Here is a 16,612-nt window from a genome sequence, read left to right on the forward strand (position 1 = left end):
ATGGCAGTGTAAAAGATTTGATCCAGAGTCACTGACATAAATTTATACAACAGCTTTCCATTAGAAACAGCAAAACACATCAAAACAAATTTAAAAGGCATGTGAATGCCACATCTGCAAATTTTGATTCAGTTTCATTCATTCTTCCTGTGTACTTAAATTTGCCATTAACTGCTCATGTTGCACCTGTCATTAATTCATTTAGCAAACACAGAATGAGTGCCTATCATGTGCCAACTGTACTAGACATTACAGAATGGGGAGCAAATAAACAAAGCCTCTGCTCACATGAAGCTTATATTCTACTGGGAGAAAGATAAATGGTAGACAAGTTATAGACAGTCAACAGGAGGACAGAGAGTCATCAGCGGGGTGAAAAAAAAATGCTGCTTCTGTTGGAGAATGGTAGCGAAACACATACATGAATGATTCTGGACCTTCAGCCACAGAACACTTACTTGACCAATAATAAAGCTGAAGAGGAATCAATAAAGTTAGGAAGAAAATAGAATATAGATTCTGGTGGGGGGAGATAGTGATAGAGTAGCTGACTGCTAGAGATTAAGTCAATTTAATCTAGAAAGATGTCCAATAGATTTACAACCGAGGGCCACTAATGACCTTTGTAAGAGCAATTTCACTGTTATATGGAGGAGAGAGCCAGCTTGGAAGAGGCTGAAGAACGTGCAATCAATCCTGAGAGGTTTTAATATGAAGAGGAAAAGAGAAAAGGCACTTGTTAGAGATGGATTTTGTCAAGTGGGATTTTTTAAAATAGATGAAAACAGGGTATATATGTTTTTGAGGCCAACAAGGGTGCACAGTCCAAGGCACAAGCAGAACAAGGCACCCTAATCTGAAGACAATTTGGAACGTTCCCTGAGAGACAAGTCTATGTACTCTTGAGTTCTACTGAGGACCATACTAGGATTTGTGGGTACTGCTCTCTCTAGAACCTTCTGTTCTTTACAAAGCTCAAACTCTGTGACCAGCCTTAGATTTTAATATAGCTAAGGCATTTTAGTCTCTTTTTGAGGCACAATCCTTGACTCTCAAACTTTCAAAATTGATACCCTCAACAAAGATTTTTCACTCTTGCTTTCAAATCTTTCTTCCAGCAGAAATGTTTATTAAGCTTTACTTTGACAATTTTATAAGCACAATTATACTAAAAGTGAATACTTTTTCAGACAATGTAAATTATTCTACTTCCCATTCATTACTTCCAGACTCTGAACTGGTTATTAAGTAACGGTTTGAACTATTAATCTCCAGTCTAAAGATAAGGAAATCCAAGTGCAAATATGTTCTTATTAGCCTGGAATTTCGCAACTAGTCAGAGAGAGAAATGATACTTGTATATGACTTTCTAAAGTGCATTTAAGAGAACTAATAATAGCACAACCTGGTTCTAAACCTAAACTGGGATGTATAGATTTCTTTCATTTTCTCATTTCTTAAAAAAAGAGAAGGGGAGAAGAAAAATCAGGTGTTTAAACTCTTTTAAGTATAATTGTAAAATATTTTGGATGTCAATATTGAACATGAAAGTGACAAATTGCCCTTCATATGGAACGATTTAGTTCTATAATGGATAATAATAAAAAGATATATGGATAAGGCATTCAAATAATGACTCTCTTGAAAGTTCTTGAGCAAAGACACTGGATAGTGAAAGTATTAAATATGAACTTCTCTACATATTTTATGAATAGCTGAAGAATTTCTATTTTCACATGAAAAATTTAATTATAAAAGTATAAAACGGGATTTTAAAATAACATGAAAAAAGATTCATAAAAATAAGATAAGTTTAATTACTGTCAGTAATGGCATACATAGTAATATGACATCATTATGTAAAATGTTTATTAACAATATTATTGTTCTGCTTTTTTGGTAACTGGTCATCCTTTAACCCCCAAATAATTCAGGATCAAAAGGCTGGTATCAGCAGATCATGGAAAGGAACATGCTTTCAGAGCAGAAAATAACTATGGAATCTAACTAGCTGAGCAAATTATTACTCCCTTCTGGGCCACAGAAGGTTCAGATATAAAATAGAAGGGCTGTAATAATCAATCTCCACAAACTTTCCCATATTTGACATTCTGAGAAGTTACATTTCAAAGTCTTCCACTTTCGGAGAAAGGGGGAGTCTGATGTGACTAACAGAACAGACCCCACTCTAACTTCATGCTCACTGCCAAAGAAAGACAGTTCTTTCTCCAAAAGGTCTTCCCGTGAAACCAGTAACACATCTGCTGAAACCCAAATCACAAGCGGATTCGTAAACCACTTTTACCCCAGTTCATGTGTGTAGATTAGTGAATTATAAATGAATGAAGCAAACCCTCTACTTCAATTTCTGAAATTCCATATAACCATTTCTTCTGAGCAAAGAGCATTTGAATGATAGCAAAAAAGCAAAATTTACCTGCAAATATAGTAGCTTAATACTTCACTGAAAGAGAGGGGAAAAAAAAGAGCCTGAAATGTATTCCATTTAAGGGTCCTAATTAATCAATTAAAGGGTATGAGAAAAACAATTGGATGATTTTAGAAAAAGTGCTAAACTACATGATGTTCAAGAGATGACAAAAAACGTGAGACACGTCCACTTACACATACGGATTCTGAGTAACTACTCAATGTCAATATATGATTGTACCACCTCCCCAAATGTACCATGTGATGCTACTACCTATTATTCAGACAAAATAGTTCTGTGGCTCACTTTTTAGAATGCTGGGCCTCTTTCTTATGGGACTTCTCAGTACCTTCAAAAGGTTAATAGGATTGAGAGTGCTCAAGAGGACAGCAGTCAAGCAGGGTCCCTCTGTTTGTCTCACCCCAGAGCTCTTTCATGAAGACTAATACTTTCTGAAACACAGTTTAGGTCATGTTGTATAATAGCTGATGGAAAATCTATAACTTAAACAGGAAGACTGGAAGAAGGCTGTCCGAATTTTTGACAACAGATATCCACACAATGAACATTTCTGCATTTGAAAACATGGATCTTCTCTAAACAGTGGGTAGGTTTCAAAGAGTGTTTTACAGAAAAAAAAATCTAAATACAGACTTCTTAAACTGGCCATAATATAGCATCACGCTTTGTTTCCACTTTGACTAGCATAGGTGCAAGGGGGAAGTGTGACTTAAAAAAGGAGGAGAGGGCAAGAAAAAATAACTTTATTTTTTAAAACTTTGGTTTCCTAGCTACAACAAGAAGTTTTAACTGAAATAGTCTCTGTCTACAATGTTTTTCACCTTGGTTAGCTACTGTCTTCTGAATGACTACAGATTATAAAATGTAAGAATCTGTTAAAATGGATATGTAATCATTTAACCTTTGGGACAATGTCCTTGGAAAACCTAATGCAAAGAAACTCATCAATGGTATAGATTGGGTTCCTACGGAAGCAAGGATAAAACCAAGTGAAGTAAAAATGAATTAAGTTGCCTACCCCCTGAGCGAAGCTGTTCTCCACCTCTCAGCAATGTAAAACAGTCTCAGTCATTCAACTGAAATATATGCTTACTAACTCCCAGTGCTGTGACTGTTAGGCTGGCAGTAATTGTTCCTATTCACAGTGAGAACCAGGTAAACACTTTAGTATCATCAGATTAGATGATTACACACTTTCATAAGTGATGACACACATCCGTGAGGGCTGTCATCAGCCCTAGAGTGAGACCCCACGCATCATGGCTACACAACCAACATGAGGATGCTGGTGACAAGGGCACCAGTGAGCTGGTGTTCTTTGAGCATGCACAGGCTGGAATGCCAGGGGTTGAGTGCCTGAAAGATCACAATGGAGATCAGAGGCTCCGTCTTCTGGGAGTATCAATAGCAAACAGTGTTTATTATATCCCACAGAAGTGGGACTCTGACTATGATCGAAGTCAGGGATCAACCACTAGGTAGCTATTAATTCAGTATAGTAGAATATAAAATATAAAATATTCTTGCCTAACACACATGGAAGAATATCAAATAAAAAGGAGCACAGAGATCCTAAAATGAATATGAGAGACAAAATTACAGTCAAATGTCAACACCACAAAATTATAAAGATCAAAATAGCCTAAGTTGAAACAAAATGTTTTTTTTTTCAATCTATGTAGGAAAAATACTATAGATCACTAGCAATCAAAATTCTGTGTATAATTCATGACAACAAAATGATAATTCCTTATTAAATATGAAAAAGTGGTCCTACAGAAACTTTTTGTAAAAAACTATGATAGTAATGGAAAGTTTTAAAGATGTGCCTGCACCTTTTCCCTTGTGACCAAGGGTGCACATATGTGAAACAATTGGCTAGAACTGAAGGATACAATCTGGGTCCACACATCAGAACAAAACTAATTGGACTTATGGCAAATGAACTTATGACCTAGATCTCATTAGTTGTTATCTGACCAACTAAATCAGTGGGCCACAGAAAATATATGCTGGTAACAGATATTTACTTTGAATCATTTCTGCACATAAATGGCCCCTGTTCAAGATTCAATTTGAGATGTTATCTTTCTGAGATTTTATGAGTGAATGAATTTATTTAATTCACATTTACCTATTATGTGGAACACCCTAAATCAGGGATGGGGTGGTTTAAAATCACAGACTGAAAATTAGCAGTGGGAGAGAAACATGCAAACAAATAACTAAAACACATACAATTACAGCAACAATTAAAGTCTATTAGGTGCTAAATATTCCTCAGGTGCATAAAAAGCACTTTTGATAAGCTAATCATCTCCATTTTACAGATAAAACAGTACAGCCCAAATTCACACATTTCTAAATAGCAGAGTCTAATCTCTCCAGCCCACCTTGGATGTGTACAAAATGAGGAATGACTGTGACAGCAACAGTACAGCTAACTCCCTCAATACCCACTCCAACTGCCCTTTTCCTTTGCCACCTTCTTCTGTCTATACAGCCTGTATAGAAAAGCTACAAACTCCTGTTCTCCGATTCCCCCTGGAGGTAACCATCACTAGGCATCACAGGCAAAGATGAAATGACAACCTGGTGACCTCCAGCAGGGTCCAGAAAACCACTTATTTTCCTTGATAGGCTACAGGTCCAAATGGCAGGCATTTTCTTTTACTTGATATAAATGCCAACAGTATTTTGGGTTTATGATAGAGATTATAAAATAAGACTCTAGGAAGTCCTGGTGCTATACAACGAACAGGTAAAAAAAAATATTCACAGTGTGTCTAAAATATGTGAAGAGTTATATATTCACTGGAGTAACAGATTTTTTATTATGTGTCTGTAACCTAATAAAAGTAAATGAAATAAAATGACAAGTTCCCATTCGTGGAGATTTCTTCCTAGTATGGGAAACATAAACATGCTTCTCATAGGATAAGGCTGGGAGGAAAAGACACGGTATAATTCCTCTTTGACAGAGGAAGGATAAGCAGAGGAGCTGCGTGGAGTCCATAATCACAAAGTAGGGAATGGTGTGTCAGTCTATCCAAACCACATAGAGTGGGGGTGGGAGGCAGGGGCAAAGGGAGATGAGGCAGGGAACGCTACTGCAGCACAGAAAACATATCCCAAAACAGAGGGGGCATGAAGGAGGATTATCTGGGAGGAAAGACACAAAGTTGGTTATGTCTGGAACAGGTAGACAGTGAAACTACAGAGGTAGGAAAGGAAACAATGCCAACTGAAAAAGTTGGATTTTATTTTGTAAGTAACGCAGGTGACATGGAAAGTATCAGTAACCAAAAGTGATAAGAAAATAGACAAGAGCTGGGTTCCAAGGAAATCTTTCAGCTTTGTGCCATCTATCATGCACCAGGCCCTGTATTACATGTTTAAATATAGTCCCTCAAATCTTCACAACAGCTCAGGAACTGTAAGCTGCATGAACCTCCCTGGAAAGAACAGTAAGGGGTTCACATTTGAGTGCCCAGACTACAATTATAAAACTGATACAGAGGTAATACAAGATTCTAAGTTTTCACTTAAAATAATAATAGATAACAATTAAATTTGATGTATCACACATTCTTCCAATGTCAGAGCTATGGCGGTGGTGGTGGTGGGGTAGAATTTCTGCCCTCATGCAGCTTACAGTTTGATATCATGGGTATCAATGAAATCACTAGAGGAAACTAGAGATATATTACAAATAAAAGAAAGCAGAGGTTATCACCATGGGGTATGCCAACACTGAAGGGAAGTGAACAGAAGGGGCAGAGAATGTGAATTCATTTCAGGTTAATCCAGAAAGTCAACAGGTTGCAAATAAAATCCCAAGTTGAAAACAATCTTAATGACTTGCAATGATTCCTAGTCCCTTTATGTATGATAGGATCTTGAGTCTTATTTCAAATTGCCTAAAAAATCCCAGTTTGTTTACAAATCTGCATGACTACTGATGCAAAGGAAATCATTTGGTGGGGTAAGTTCAGAGACAGAAATAAGACTTTTTGAATACCAGGCAGTTTCATGTAGATGGATTTATTTAATAAATGTGGGAAAAAATCCCCAAACTCCTAATTATGATTTTTGTATTAATTTCCAAAGACATACACTCACAAATTCACTTTACATAAAAAGCATAGGTTTAATAAGGTAGCATTAAAATACAGAAATCATTAATGATGTTTTTCTGAATCTTGGGAAAACTATCAAAGGGATAGCAATTTTAATATTTAATCTCCTGTTAGGGTTAAATGAGAGGAAAATGAGCACATGATCTTAATAAACATAGACAAGGCACTAAACATGAGTTTAACTTCAATAACTGTGTTCTAGTTATAAATAATAGTGTGAAAACAAGGAAACAGGTTGGGAATACTAGGATGTGTTGAAAAGTATACTGTTTTTCTCTTTGATCCATGGATTAAAAAGAGCCCCACATATAAACTTACATTGCTCCATTGGTATAGACAGTATCACTTCCTTCCACATACTGCACCTGAGCTGGATAAACATGTTGTACCTGCTGCACAGTCTGTACCTGCTGTACCTGCAAAACAAATATTAGGACTTGATGAGAAGGAAATATGAGAGAACGAATACACAGCACTAGATTTACCACACATTTCTCTAGGAAGCTATCGCTGTGGTACAGTGGGTTAAGTCATCCCTTGGGATACCTGCATCATTTCACTGGTAAGTACTGCAATTTGTATTTCTAGGGCTCTCAACTGTTTTTTTTTTAACATGAACACAATGCTAATATCACATACAAAACATTATGCATTCTTCAATACCTAAAATTCAATCCTGTTCAAATTTCCTTGATTATACCATTGACTTTGTATTACCGGTTTATTCAAGCGGGATCCAAACAAGAGTGACACGTTGTTTTTCAATGATATTTTCTTTCTCTTTTAATTTCTAACATTTCCCTCATTTTTTTTCTTTCCTGCCTACTACTTATAGAAGAAACTAGGTCATTTATCATTTAGAATCCCTGGCATTCTAGATTTGCCTAAGATCACCCCTGAGATGTCATTTAATATATTCCTCTACTTTCTTTATGCCATATACACTGGTAGTTAATTCTAGGTGCCTGAAAAAGTTACAGTTTTGAAAAGTTGTGCACCTCATACTGCATCCTATCAGTTAACATAGAACAGCTGCGATATTAAGTTGGCCCGCTGGGGTCAGGTGTTGTCAACTGTGTGCTTCTGCTTTAGGGCTCCCTTATCTATCTTCTACCTAAGCATATTACTAACCATCAATGACCATGTTCCATAGATATCTTAACTAATATAGAATAAAGATGATAAACTTAATGGTAGTCTAATCTTATCACTTCATTTATTAGTTGAAAAAGAGTTTCCTCTCAATGATTTGGTTACTTTGAATATTCTAATAAGAAAAGTGGGGTAACATTTTTATTTTAATTACCAAGCATTGAAAACACTGACTTTACTTCCTATCTTCCAAAAGTAACAAATGCGTTTTTGTTTTGTTTGGCCTTTTCCTCCATAATTTTCAGTTTTTCAACATATTTGTTGCTTTTCAATTCTAGCAATCTTTTGTTTGGCTAAAATTGTCTAAAATTTGACCAATGGTACTTTCTTAAAACTGGCTTCTATGACATGACCACAGTATCTTTCTTAACACCACTGCTTTCTATTATAATATATTCCAGGTTTATATCTCATATTTCCTGCCCCAGATCTGGAGTCAGTCATTTCTCAAACACCTTGGGCTCTTATTAGTGTAAAATAATATTTAAAGACTACAATCTGGGCCATGAGAGTGATCACTATCAGGATGCTGTTCATACTTCTAGGCCTCTTCACTAAAGAGGGTTAAAAAATTCAAATATTTTTGAAGGCATAAAATGCATCATAAATTCATACTAACTTTTATCAACTGATATATGCATTGAATATATCTTTGACCTAACATATGCCTGTATTTGTTCTTAACAATAAAAAATTTTGTTCCTAGACTTTAATATGATTATTTATTTGCCTATAATGAAATGTGTGATAGTTTTAAAAAATACCAAGATTCTTACATTATGATCACCAAACACTGTTTTCTTCCATTTTTTGTCCCTATAATATTTGTCTCTAGAAATGTATAAATCACTGGAAATAAGTCACCAACTTGATACACAGTTAAATTCACATGTTTAGTTTTATTTGAGTTTTAAAATTTGCTTTATTTACTTTTGATTTGATGTTACATTATGGTTATGTGAAATATCTATAGGATTTAAAAGTCAAAATTATAAAATAATGAATGCATTTGGATAGACAATCTCACTTCTATTCCTCTTGCCTCAGTTATTCTTAATCCTTCCCTGTAAACAAGTATTTCTAGGAAGTTGCAATTTGTCCTTTCCTTCCTTCTGTTTTCCTTTGCATCTTTTTGAAAATATAAGCAAATATTTACGAATGTATATTCAGGTAACTATGTATGTGGACATATACACTCATGCACATACATACATTATTCTAAGATGTAGAGTAACACACTGGTAAGCAGAGCAAGATGCAGCTGAGTCAGAAACTCTAAGGACCCTCTTGCCCTAGAGACACAGATTTAAACAGCTATTCACACAATTACACCTCAACAAGAGCTACAGAAGCAAAGTGAGAGATAAGGTGCCTGGATTCAGGAACCAGAAGGGAAGACACAATGAAGAAACCATGAAAGAAAGACAAGCCAGTGTCACCTTTCCCCTGGCTCCAAGAGGTGCAGTGTAGAAACAAACTTCATCTCTCACTTAGAAGAACGATGAAGTCAGTCCAGCCCTTAGACTTTAAACCAGTACCAGGTATATCACAACAAAAACCATGCTGAAAAGGGCCCATGACTCATGCTCCAGGCTCTTACCTGCAGATGAAGTCTTTGAATGCTCCTTAGCCATATGGCCAAGGAACTGTCTCCACTCTGCCCTCACAAATTCCAGCAGACAGTGGAGCAAGATGCCACATGCTGGAAGGATGGGCAGAAATGGAAACTAAGGACTCTGATTTGGAGTTCAGAGCCAGGCCTGCTGCTGCTATGAGACAGAGCACAAGATTAAAATCCAAAGGCCTCTATCCACAGGCCACTGCTTACAGATGGACTCTGTAGAGTTGCCCCAACACCAAAATAAGATCTGCATTCTGGTTGGGGATAAACTTGTTTTAGCATTTATTACCACCTGTGTCATGTGGGCCTAGCATGTACTCCCAAGATGTTCAAGAGCTTGGTGACTCTGAGACTCAGGCATGACCCAGACAAGTGCCAGCCTTGAAGGCCATGGATGCCTTTATCATGTTCCACCCTGCAACCTTGGAAAGAGAGCAGTGAACCACAGGACTGTGTTGTGGGACTCACATGCAAGGATGGTAAAATCCACCACTAGACAGGTACCAATCGTCCCTGTCACTAGGCCAGCACCACAGATGGAGCTTCTAGATCTGTCCTAGTACCAAGTGAAATACAAGTTGATGAGATGTGTGTCATTATCTGTGGCTTGTTGCAGCAACCTTGGTCTGTGAGTCCATGCCAGCAGTAGACATCCCATAGTAGTGTGGGCTTTGGTCCTACCCTGTGCTGTGCTACTGGCTGTGGCTCCAGGTGAAATCTACCTTTGTTGCTTTGGTGGCCACAGGACTATGAACTACACAACTGAACTAGACAACTCCCTGGTCCATCCTGAATGGCACACCAATTAGAGACAAATCGGAGGTAACAGCTTACTACTCTAGGACTGAAATAGCAACAACACAGCAACAGCAGACTTGCTGCAAACTTCAGATTAGGGTGCCATCTAGAGCTGAAATAGCAGAAGTATCCACAAGTTCAGAGAAGAAAAAGCAGATTGCTTAGAATTTCTAGAAGACTAGATTACAGAGACTGGTGGCAAGAACATCTGGGAAACTCACCTCACAACCAAAGTAAGGTACTAGAAGTCAATCATGTAGGAATTAAAATTGTCAAATGCAACCTAAAAATGTACTAAATGGGGCTGGCACCATGGCTCACTTGGTTAATCCTCCACCTGTGGCGCCGGCATCCCATATGGGTGCCAGGTTCTAGTCCCGGTTGCTCCTCTTCCAGTCCAGCTCTCTGCAGTGGCCTAGGAGGGCAGTGGAGGATGGTCCAAGTGCTTGGGACCTGCACCTGCATGGGAGACCAGGAAGAAGCACCTGGCTCCTGGCTTCAGATCAGTGCAGCGCCGGCCGTGGCAGCCATTTGGGGAGTGAACCAACGGAAGGAAGACCTTTCTCTCTGTCTCTCTCTCACTGTCTGTAACTCTACCTGTCAAATAAATTTTAAAAAATGTACAGCCGGCGCCGTGGCTCAATAGGCTAATCCTCCGCCTTGCGGCGCCGACACACCGGGTTCTAGACCCGGTTGGGGCGCCGGATTCTGTCCCGGTTGCCCCTCTTCCAGGCCAGCTCTCTGCTATGGCCAGGGAGTGCAGTGGAGGATGGCCCAGGTGCTTGGGCCCTGCACCCCATGGGAGACCAGGAAAAGCACCTGGCTCCTGGCTCCTGCCATTGGATCAGCGCGGTGCGCCGGCTGCAGCGGCAGCCATTGGAGGGTGAACCAACAACAAAGGAAGACCTTTCTCTCTCTGTCTCTCTCTCTCACTGTCCACTCTGCCTGTCAAAAAAAAAAAATGTACTAAATGAAATTTTATATTATAGAAGTCACCAGCGACAACAGATCAACACAAGAAAGAAACCATGAACTTGAAGATAACTATTTGAAAATACACTGTTGGAGGGAGAAAAAGAATCAAGACAAAGAAAATTTTATGAGAACTTAGGGAAAGCAAATATCCAAGATACTGGGGATTAAGAAAAGAGAAGCGGACCGGTGCTGTGGCACAGTGGGTAAAGCCGCCGTCTGCAGTGCCGACATCCTATATGGGCACCAGTTTGAGTCCCTGATGCTCCACTTCCGATCCAGCTCTCTGCTGTAGCCTGGGAAAACAGCTGGAAGATGGTCCAAGTTCTTGGGCCCCTGCACCCACATGGGAGACCCGGAGGAAGCTCCTGGCTCCTTCCTTCGGATCAGTGCAGCTCCAGCCGTCGCGGCCAATTGGGGAGTGAACCAGCAGATAGAAAACCTCTCTTTATGCCTCTCTGTCTCTCTCTCTCTGTGTCTATAACTCTATCTGTCAAATAAATTTAAAAAAAGAAAAGAAAAGAAATAAGAAAACAATCTGGGGCCAGCATTGTGGTGCCTGAGACTCCAGCAACCCATATAGGTGGCAGTTTGACTCCCAGCTGCTCCACTTCCCACCAGCTCCCTGCTAATGCACATGGGAAAGCAGCAGAAGATGGTCCAAGTGCTTGAGCCTCTGCCACCCATGTGGGACACCTAGAAGAAACTCCAGGAACCTGGCTTCAGTCTAGCCTAGCTCTGGCCACTGCAGCCATCTGGGAAGTGAACTAGTGGATGGAAAACTCTCTTTCTCTCTCCCTCTATTTACCTCTCCCTTCTTCCCTCTCTTCTCTCCCTCTTTTCCTCTCTCCCTCTTCAACTCTTTCAAGTGAATAAAATCTTCTTATTAAAAAGGAACTTCCATTCTGCACTGTTACTTCTGTAAAAAACAAAAACCTTATTTTTAAAAGGGCCAAGGACTTTAACTTCACCAAAGAAGATATGCAAATGTCAAATAAGTATATGAAAAGATCTTTCACATCATATGTCAACAGAGAAAGGCAAATTAAAATAGCAATGAGATATCAAAACCCAGAATACTAGGGCCAGTGTTATGGAATAGTAAGTTAAGTGGCCACATGTGATGCCTGCCTTCCATATCTAAGTGCTCATGGGAGTCTCAGCTACTCCACTTTTATCACCTGCTAATGCATCTGGGAAGGCAGCAGGTGGGCTCAAGAACCTGGGCCCCTGCTACACATGTGGGAGACACAAACGGAATTCCTGGCTCCTGTGTTCAGCCTGCTCCAACCAAGGCTGTTATGGCCATCTGGGAAGTGAACCAGAAGATGGAAGACCTGTCCCTCTCTGTCTTTCTGTCTCTGTCTCTGTCTCTGTCTCTCTCTCTCTCTGTCACTGTGCATTTCAAGCAAATACATAAATTAAAAAACATTTAAAAAACATTCATAAAACACTGAATATAAGGAAATACTGGCAAGAATGTAGGAAAGAACTCTCCTCCACTGCTACTGGAAATGTATACTGGGAAAATCACTTTGGAAGACAGATTTTCAGTTTTCTACAGCATTGTGGCGTAGTGGGTAAAGCCACCGCCTGCAGTGCCGGCATCCCATATGGGCCCCAGTTTGTGTCCCAGTTGCTCCACTTCTGATCCAGCTCTCTGCATGGCCTGGGAAAGCAATAGAAGATGGACCAAGTCCTCAGGCCCCTGTACCCACATGGGAGACCTGGAGGAAGCTCCTGGCTCCTGGCTTCAGATCAGCACAGTTCCGGCTATTACAGACAATTGGGGAGTGAACCAGCGGATGGAAGACCTCTCTGTCTGTCTGTCTGTCTGTCTCTCTCTCTCTCTCTTTTTCTCTGCCTCTCTTTCTCTCTCTGTACGACTCTTTCAAATTATAAATAAAACTAAAACAAAATAAAACAAGCTATTCTAACCATGCACTTAAAAAAACAGGTTCCTTGCAATTCACCTCAAAAGTTGAAAACATGCCCACACAAAAAGTGTGCAGCTTTATTTATAACTGCCCCCAACTTGGTAGCAACCAAGATGTCCTTCAGAAGGTAGATAGGTAAACCAAGTGCAATCCACCCAGACAATGGAATATCATTCAGCACTAATAACAAATGAGGTATCAAGGAATGAACTCACTTGAAGGAAAGGTAAATATGTATTACTCAATTAAAAAAAAATCTGAAAAGCCTGCATAATGCATGATTCTAACTATATGATATTCTAGAAAAAGCAAAACTATGGAGACTAAAAAAGATGAGTGGTTGCCAAGAGTTAGAAGAGACAGATGAGGGGCTGGCGCTGTGGCATAGCAGGTAAAGCTGGTGCCTGCAGTGCCAACATCCCATATGGGTGCCGGTTCTAGTCCCAGCTGTTCCTCTTCCGATCCAGTTCTCTGCTATGACCCGGGAAAGCAGTAGAAAATGGCCCAAGTCCTTAGGCCTCTGCACCCAATGTGGGAGACCCAGAAGAAGCTTCTGGCTCTTGGCTTTGGATCTATGCAGCAGCTTCGGCCATCTGGGGAGTGAACCAGCAGATGGAAGACCTCTCTCTCCCTCTCTCTGCCTCTCCTTCTCTCTCTGTGTAACTTGGACTTTCAAGTAAATAAATAAATCTTTTCTTAAAAAAAAAAAAAAGTATTCTTAGAGAGAGAGATGAACACATGGAGCACAAAGGATTTTTATGAAGTAGAACTACACAGATGTTCCAGCAACAGCCAGCCATAGCGACTGCCCTTGCTGAAAATCTAGGGCATTTAAACCACAAGGGTAAAGCCTTAGAAGTGAGACTGAACTAGCTGTAGAGAAAACACTTTAGTCCCATCCTAACAAAGCTTAAAAAAAAAAAAGCTTCGAAAATATTAATTTGAATTGCAAAGGGCTTAACTGCCTACACAAAACAAAATATAACATTTTTAAAGGAAGACAGCAGAATCCAGACATACAACACACTAGGAATCATAATGTCTAACGTCCAATAAAAACTATTCAACATATTCAGAATCAGGAAAATGTGATAAATACCCAGGAGAAAGGCCAGTCAATAGAAAGAGACCTCAAAATGGCCAATTTGAAGGCACAGTCAGGTACAGTGAAATAGCTACTATAAATAGACTTATTATTTAAAGGAAAATATGAACATAAAAGCTATAAAGAATAACAAAGTATGATTTGCATGATACAATATCCAAAATGCAAAAGTCACTAGGTGGGATTAAGATCAGATGACACAATGAGGAAAAGGTTAATTTGAAAGTCTAGCAGTAAAAATGATCTGCCATGAAAATAGACGCAGAAAAGAAATAATCAGGAGCAGAACATCAGTAAACTATGGGACAATGCTAAATAGTCTAACAGCGTAACAGGAACTCCAGCCAGAGAGGTAACAGAAAGTTTAAAGACAGGAGTGGAATATTTTCCAGGTCTTAATGAAACTATAAACACACATTACGAAGATGTTCAATATACACCAGTGGATAGACGCAAAAACCACATTAAAGTGATTCACAGTGAAGTGCTAAAAACCAGTAACAAAGAGAAAAACGTTAAAGCAAATGGAAAATAAAAACACATTATAACCTGGGCAACAAATGTTAGCATGACTGAAGAGTTCCCAGTCAAAAATAATGTCCAAGACAACTGAAACATGTATTTAAACTTAGTCAGAGAAAAAACTGTCAACTTAGATTTCCATAACCAGTGACACATCCTTCAAAAATAAAGGAGAAATCTCTTTTTGAAAAACCAAAAAGCTGAGAGAATAGTTCTCAAATACATATGCAATGAAAGTAAAAGTTCCACACGCTAAAGAAAAATAATGGAAACTGTGATAAATAAATATAAAGAAATGAAGAGCACCAGAAAGGGGAAGTTTGTAGGTAAATTATACAGTTATTTTTGTTTTCTCATCTTTTAATTTTCTAAAAAGGATAATTACTATTTAAAATTAAAATAATATTAATACATAATGAAGTATTCAGCATACATTATGTTAAATGTATGTACAACAAAAACAGCACAAAAAATAAAAGTGGCAATTGAAAAAATTTTATAATATTCTTTTTAATATTAATATTACAGGAAAACATACAGTAATAAATTAAATATATATACTTAAAAATCTTTGAACAGACACTAGAGAAAAAAATAGTACAGCCAATAGTGGGAACAGAAGGTAATACTAGAAAACACTCAATAAATCCAATAGGAGGCAGAAATAATGGAAATGAGAGAACAGATGGGAGTGCTTAAAAAAAAAAGACAAATGATAAAAATTAAATGCAGTCATTTTAATAATTATACTTAAAGGCAAGATTTAATTCTTGCTTGCTGAAATGGGCAAAAATGTAAGATCCAATTATACACTAGCCACCAGTAAGTACTTTACATATAAAGAGACAGATATGTTAAAAATAAAAGGATACTGGTGTATTGTGGAAGCAGTCGCCTACAACACTGACATCCTACATGAGCACCAGTTAAGAGTCCCAGCTGGTCCACTTCCAATGCAGTTCCCTACTAATGCACCTGGAAAAGCAGCTGCAGATGGCCCAAGTGCTTGTACTCCTACCAACTATGTGGGAGACCAGGATAGAGTTCCCGGCTCCCAGTGTTTACCAGGGCAGCCGTAGCCATTGCAGCCATTTGGGGAGTGAACTAGCAGATGGAAGATCTCTCTCTCGCTCGCTCTCTCTGCTCTGTGTGTGTGTACATGCACATGTGTGTGGGTGTGTCTGTTTCTCCCCCTCTCTGTGTACTTCTATTTTTCAAATAAATAAATAAAATCTTTAAAAAATAATAATTAAATAAAAGTACCTTAAAAGATAACCCTTATAAATACCTCACCGTAAGAAAGACAGAGCAGCTGTATTGCTATCAGTCAAAATACACTTCCAAACCAAGAACCTTACCAGAGATAAAGGGATTATTTTAGCAAGAACATTATGAAGAAGAAATAATACAAGTAAATCTTGTTCACCTAAGATGGAGTTACAAAATGCATGAAGCAAAACTGACAGAAGTACAGAAGAAAGGATGAAAATTCACAAGTATAACTTGAGTTTTCTATACTTCCTCTCTGTAGCTGATAAACCAGAAACACAGAAAATGAGTAAGGATACAGAAATCATCAAACAATGTGATGTAAATCATGATCCAGGCAACAATAGAACAGATGTGCCTTCTGATGCATACGCACGTGTACTGAGAAACTTCAAAAGCTGAGGAACAGGGCGGCGCCATGGAGTTCTAGGCTAAGCTTCAGCCTGTGATACCGGCATCCCATGTGGTCACCGGTTCTTGTCCAGGCTGCTCCTCTTCTGATCCAGCTCTCTGCTGTGCCCTGGAAAAGCAGTAGAGGCTGGCCCAAGTGCATGGACACCTGCATTCATGTGGGAAATCTGGAAGAAGCTTCTGGCTCTGGGTTTCAGATTGGCTCCGCTCTGGCTATTCTGGCCATTTGGGGAG

At 38.9% G+C, this 16,612-nt stretch overlaps 1 protein-coding gene across 7 annotated transcripts in view; it reads right to left on the reverse strand.

The window, feature by feature from the left end:
- Positions 1-16,612, reverse strand: part of RFX3 (regulatory factor X3) — a 337,813-nt gene that overhangs the window by 136,488 nt on the left and 184,713 nt on the right. For all 7 annotated transcript variants that reach the window (XM_070051492.2, XM_051846155.3, XM_051846162.3 and 4 more), the window contains one exon: positions 6,910-7,007. In XM_070051492.2, coding sequence (XP_069907593.1) covers positions 6,910-7,007 — 98 coding nt within the window. The remainder of the gene's footprint in view (positions 1-6,909; positions 7,008-16,612) is intronic.

This window comes from Oryctolagus cuniculus, chromosome 1, assembly GCF_051225735.1.
Source record: "Oryctolagus cuniculus isolate XC-2025 breed Fujian yellow rabbit chromosome 1, ASM5122573v1, whole genome shotgun sequence".
In the NCBI taxonomy this organism is placed as follows: domain Eukaryota; kingdom Metazoa; phylum Chordata; class Mammalia; order Lagomorpha; family Leporidae; genus Oryctolagus; species Oryctolagus cuniculus.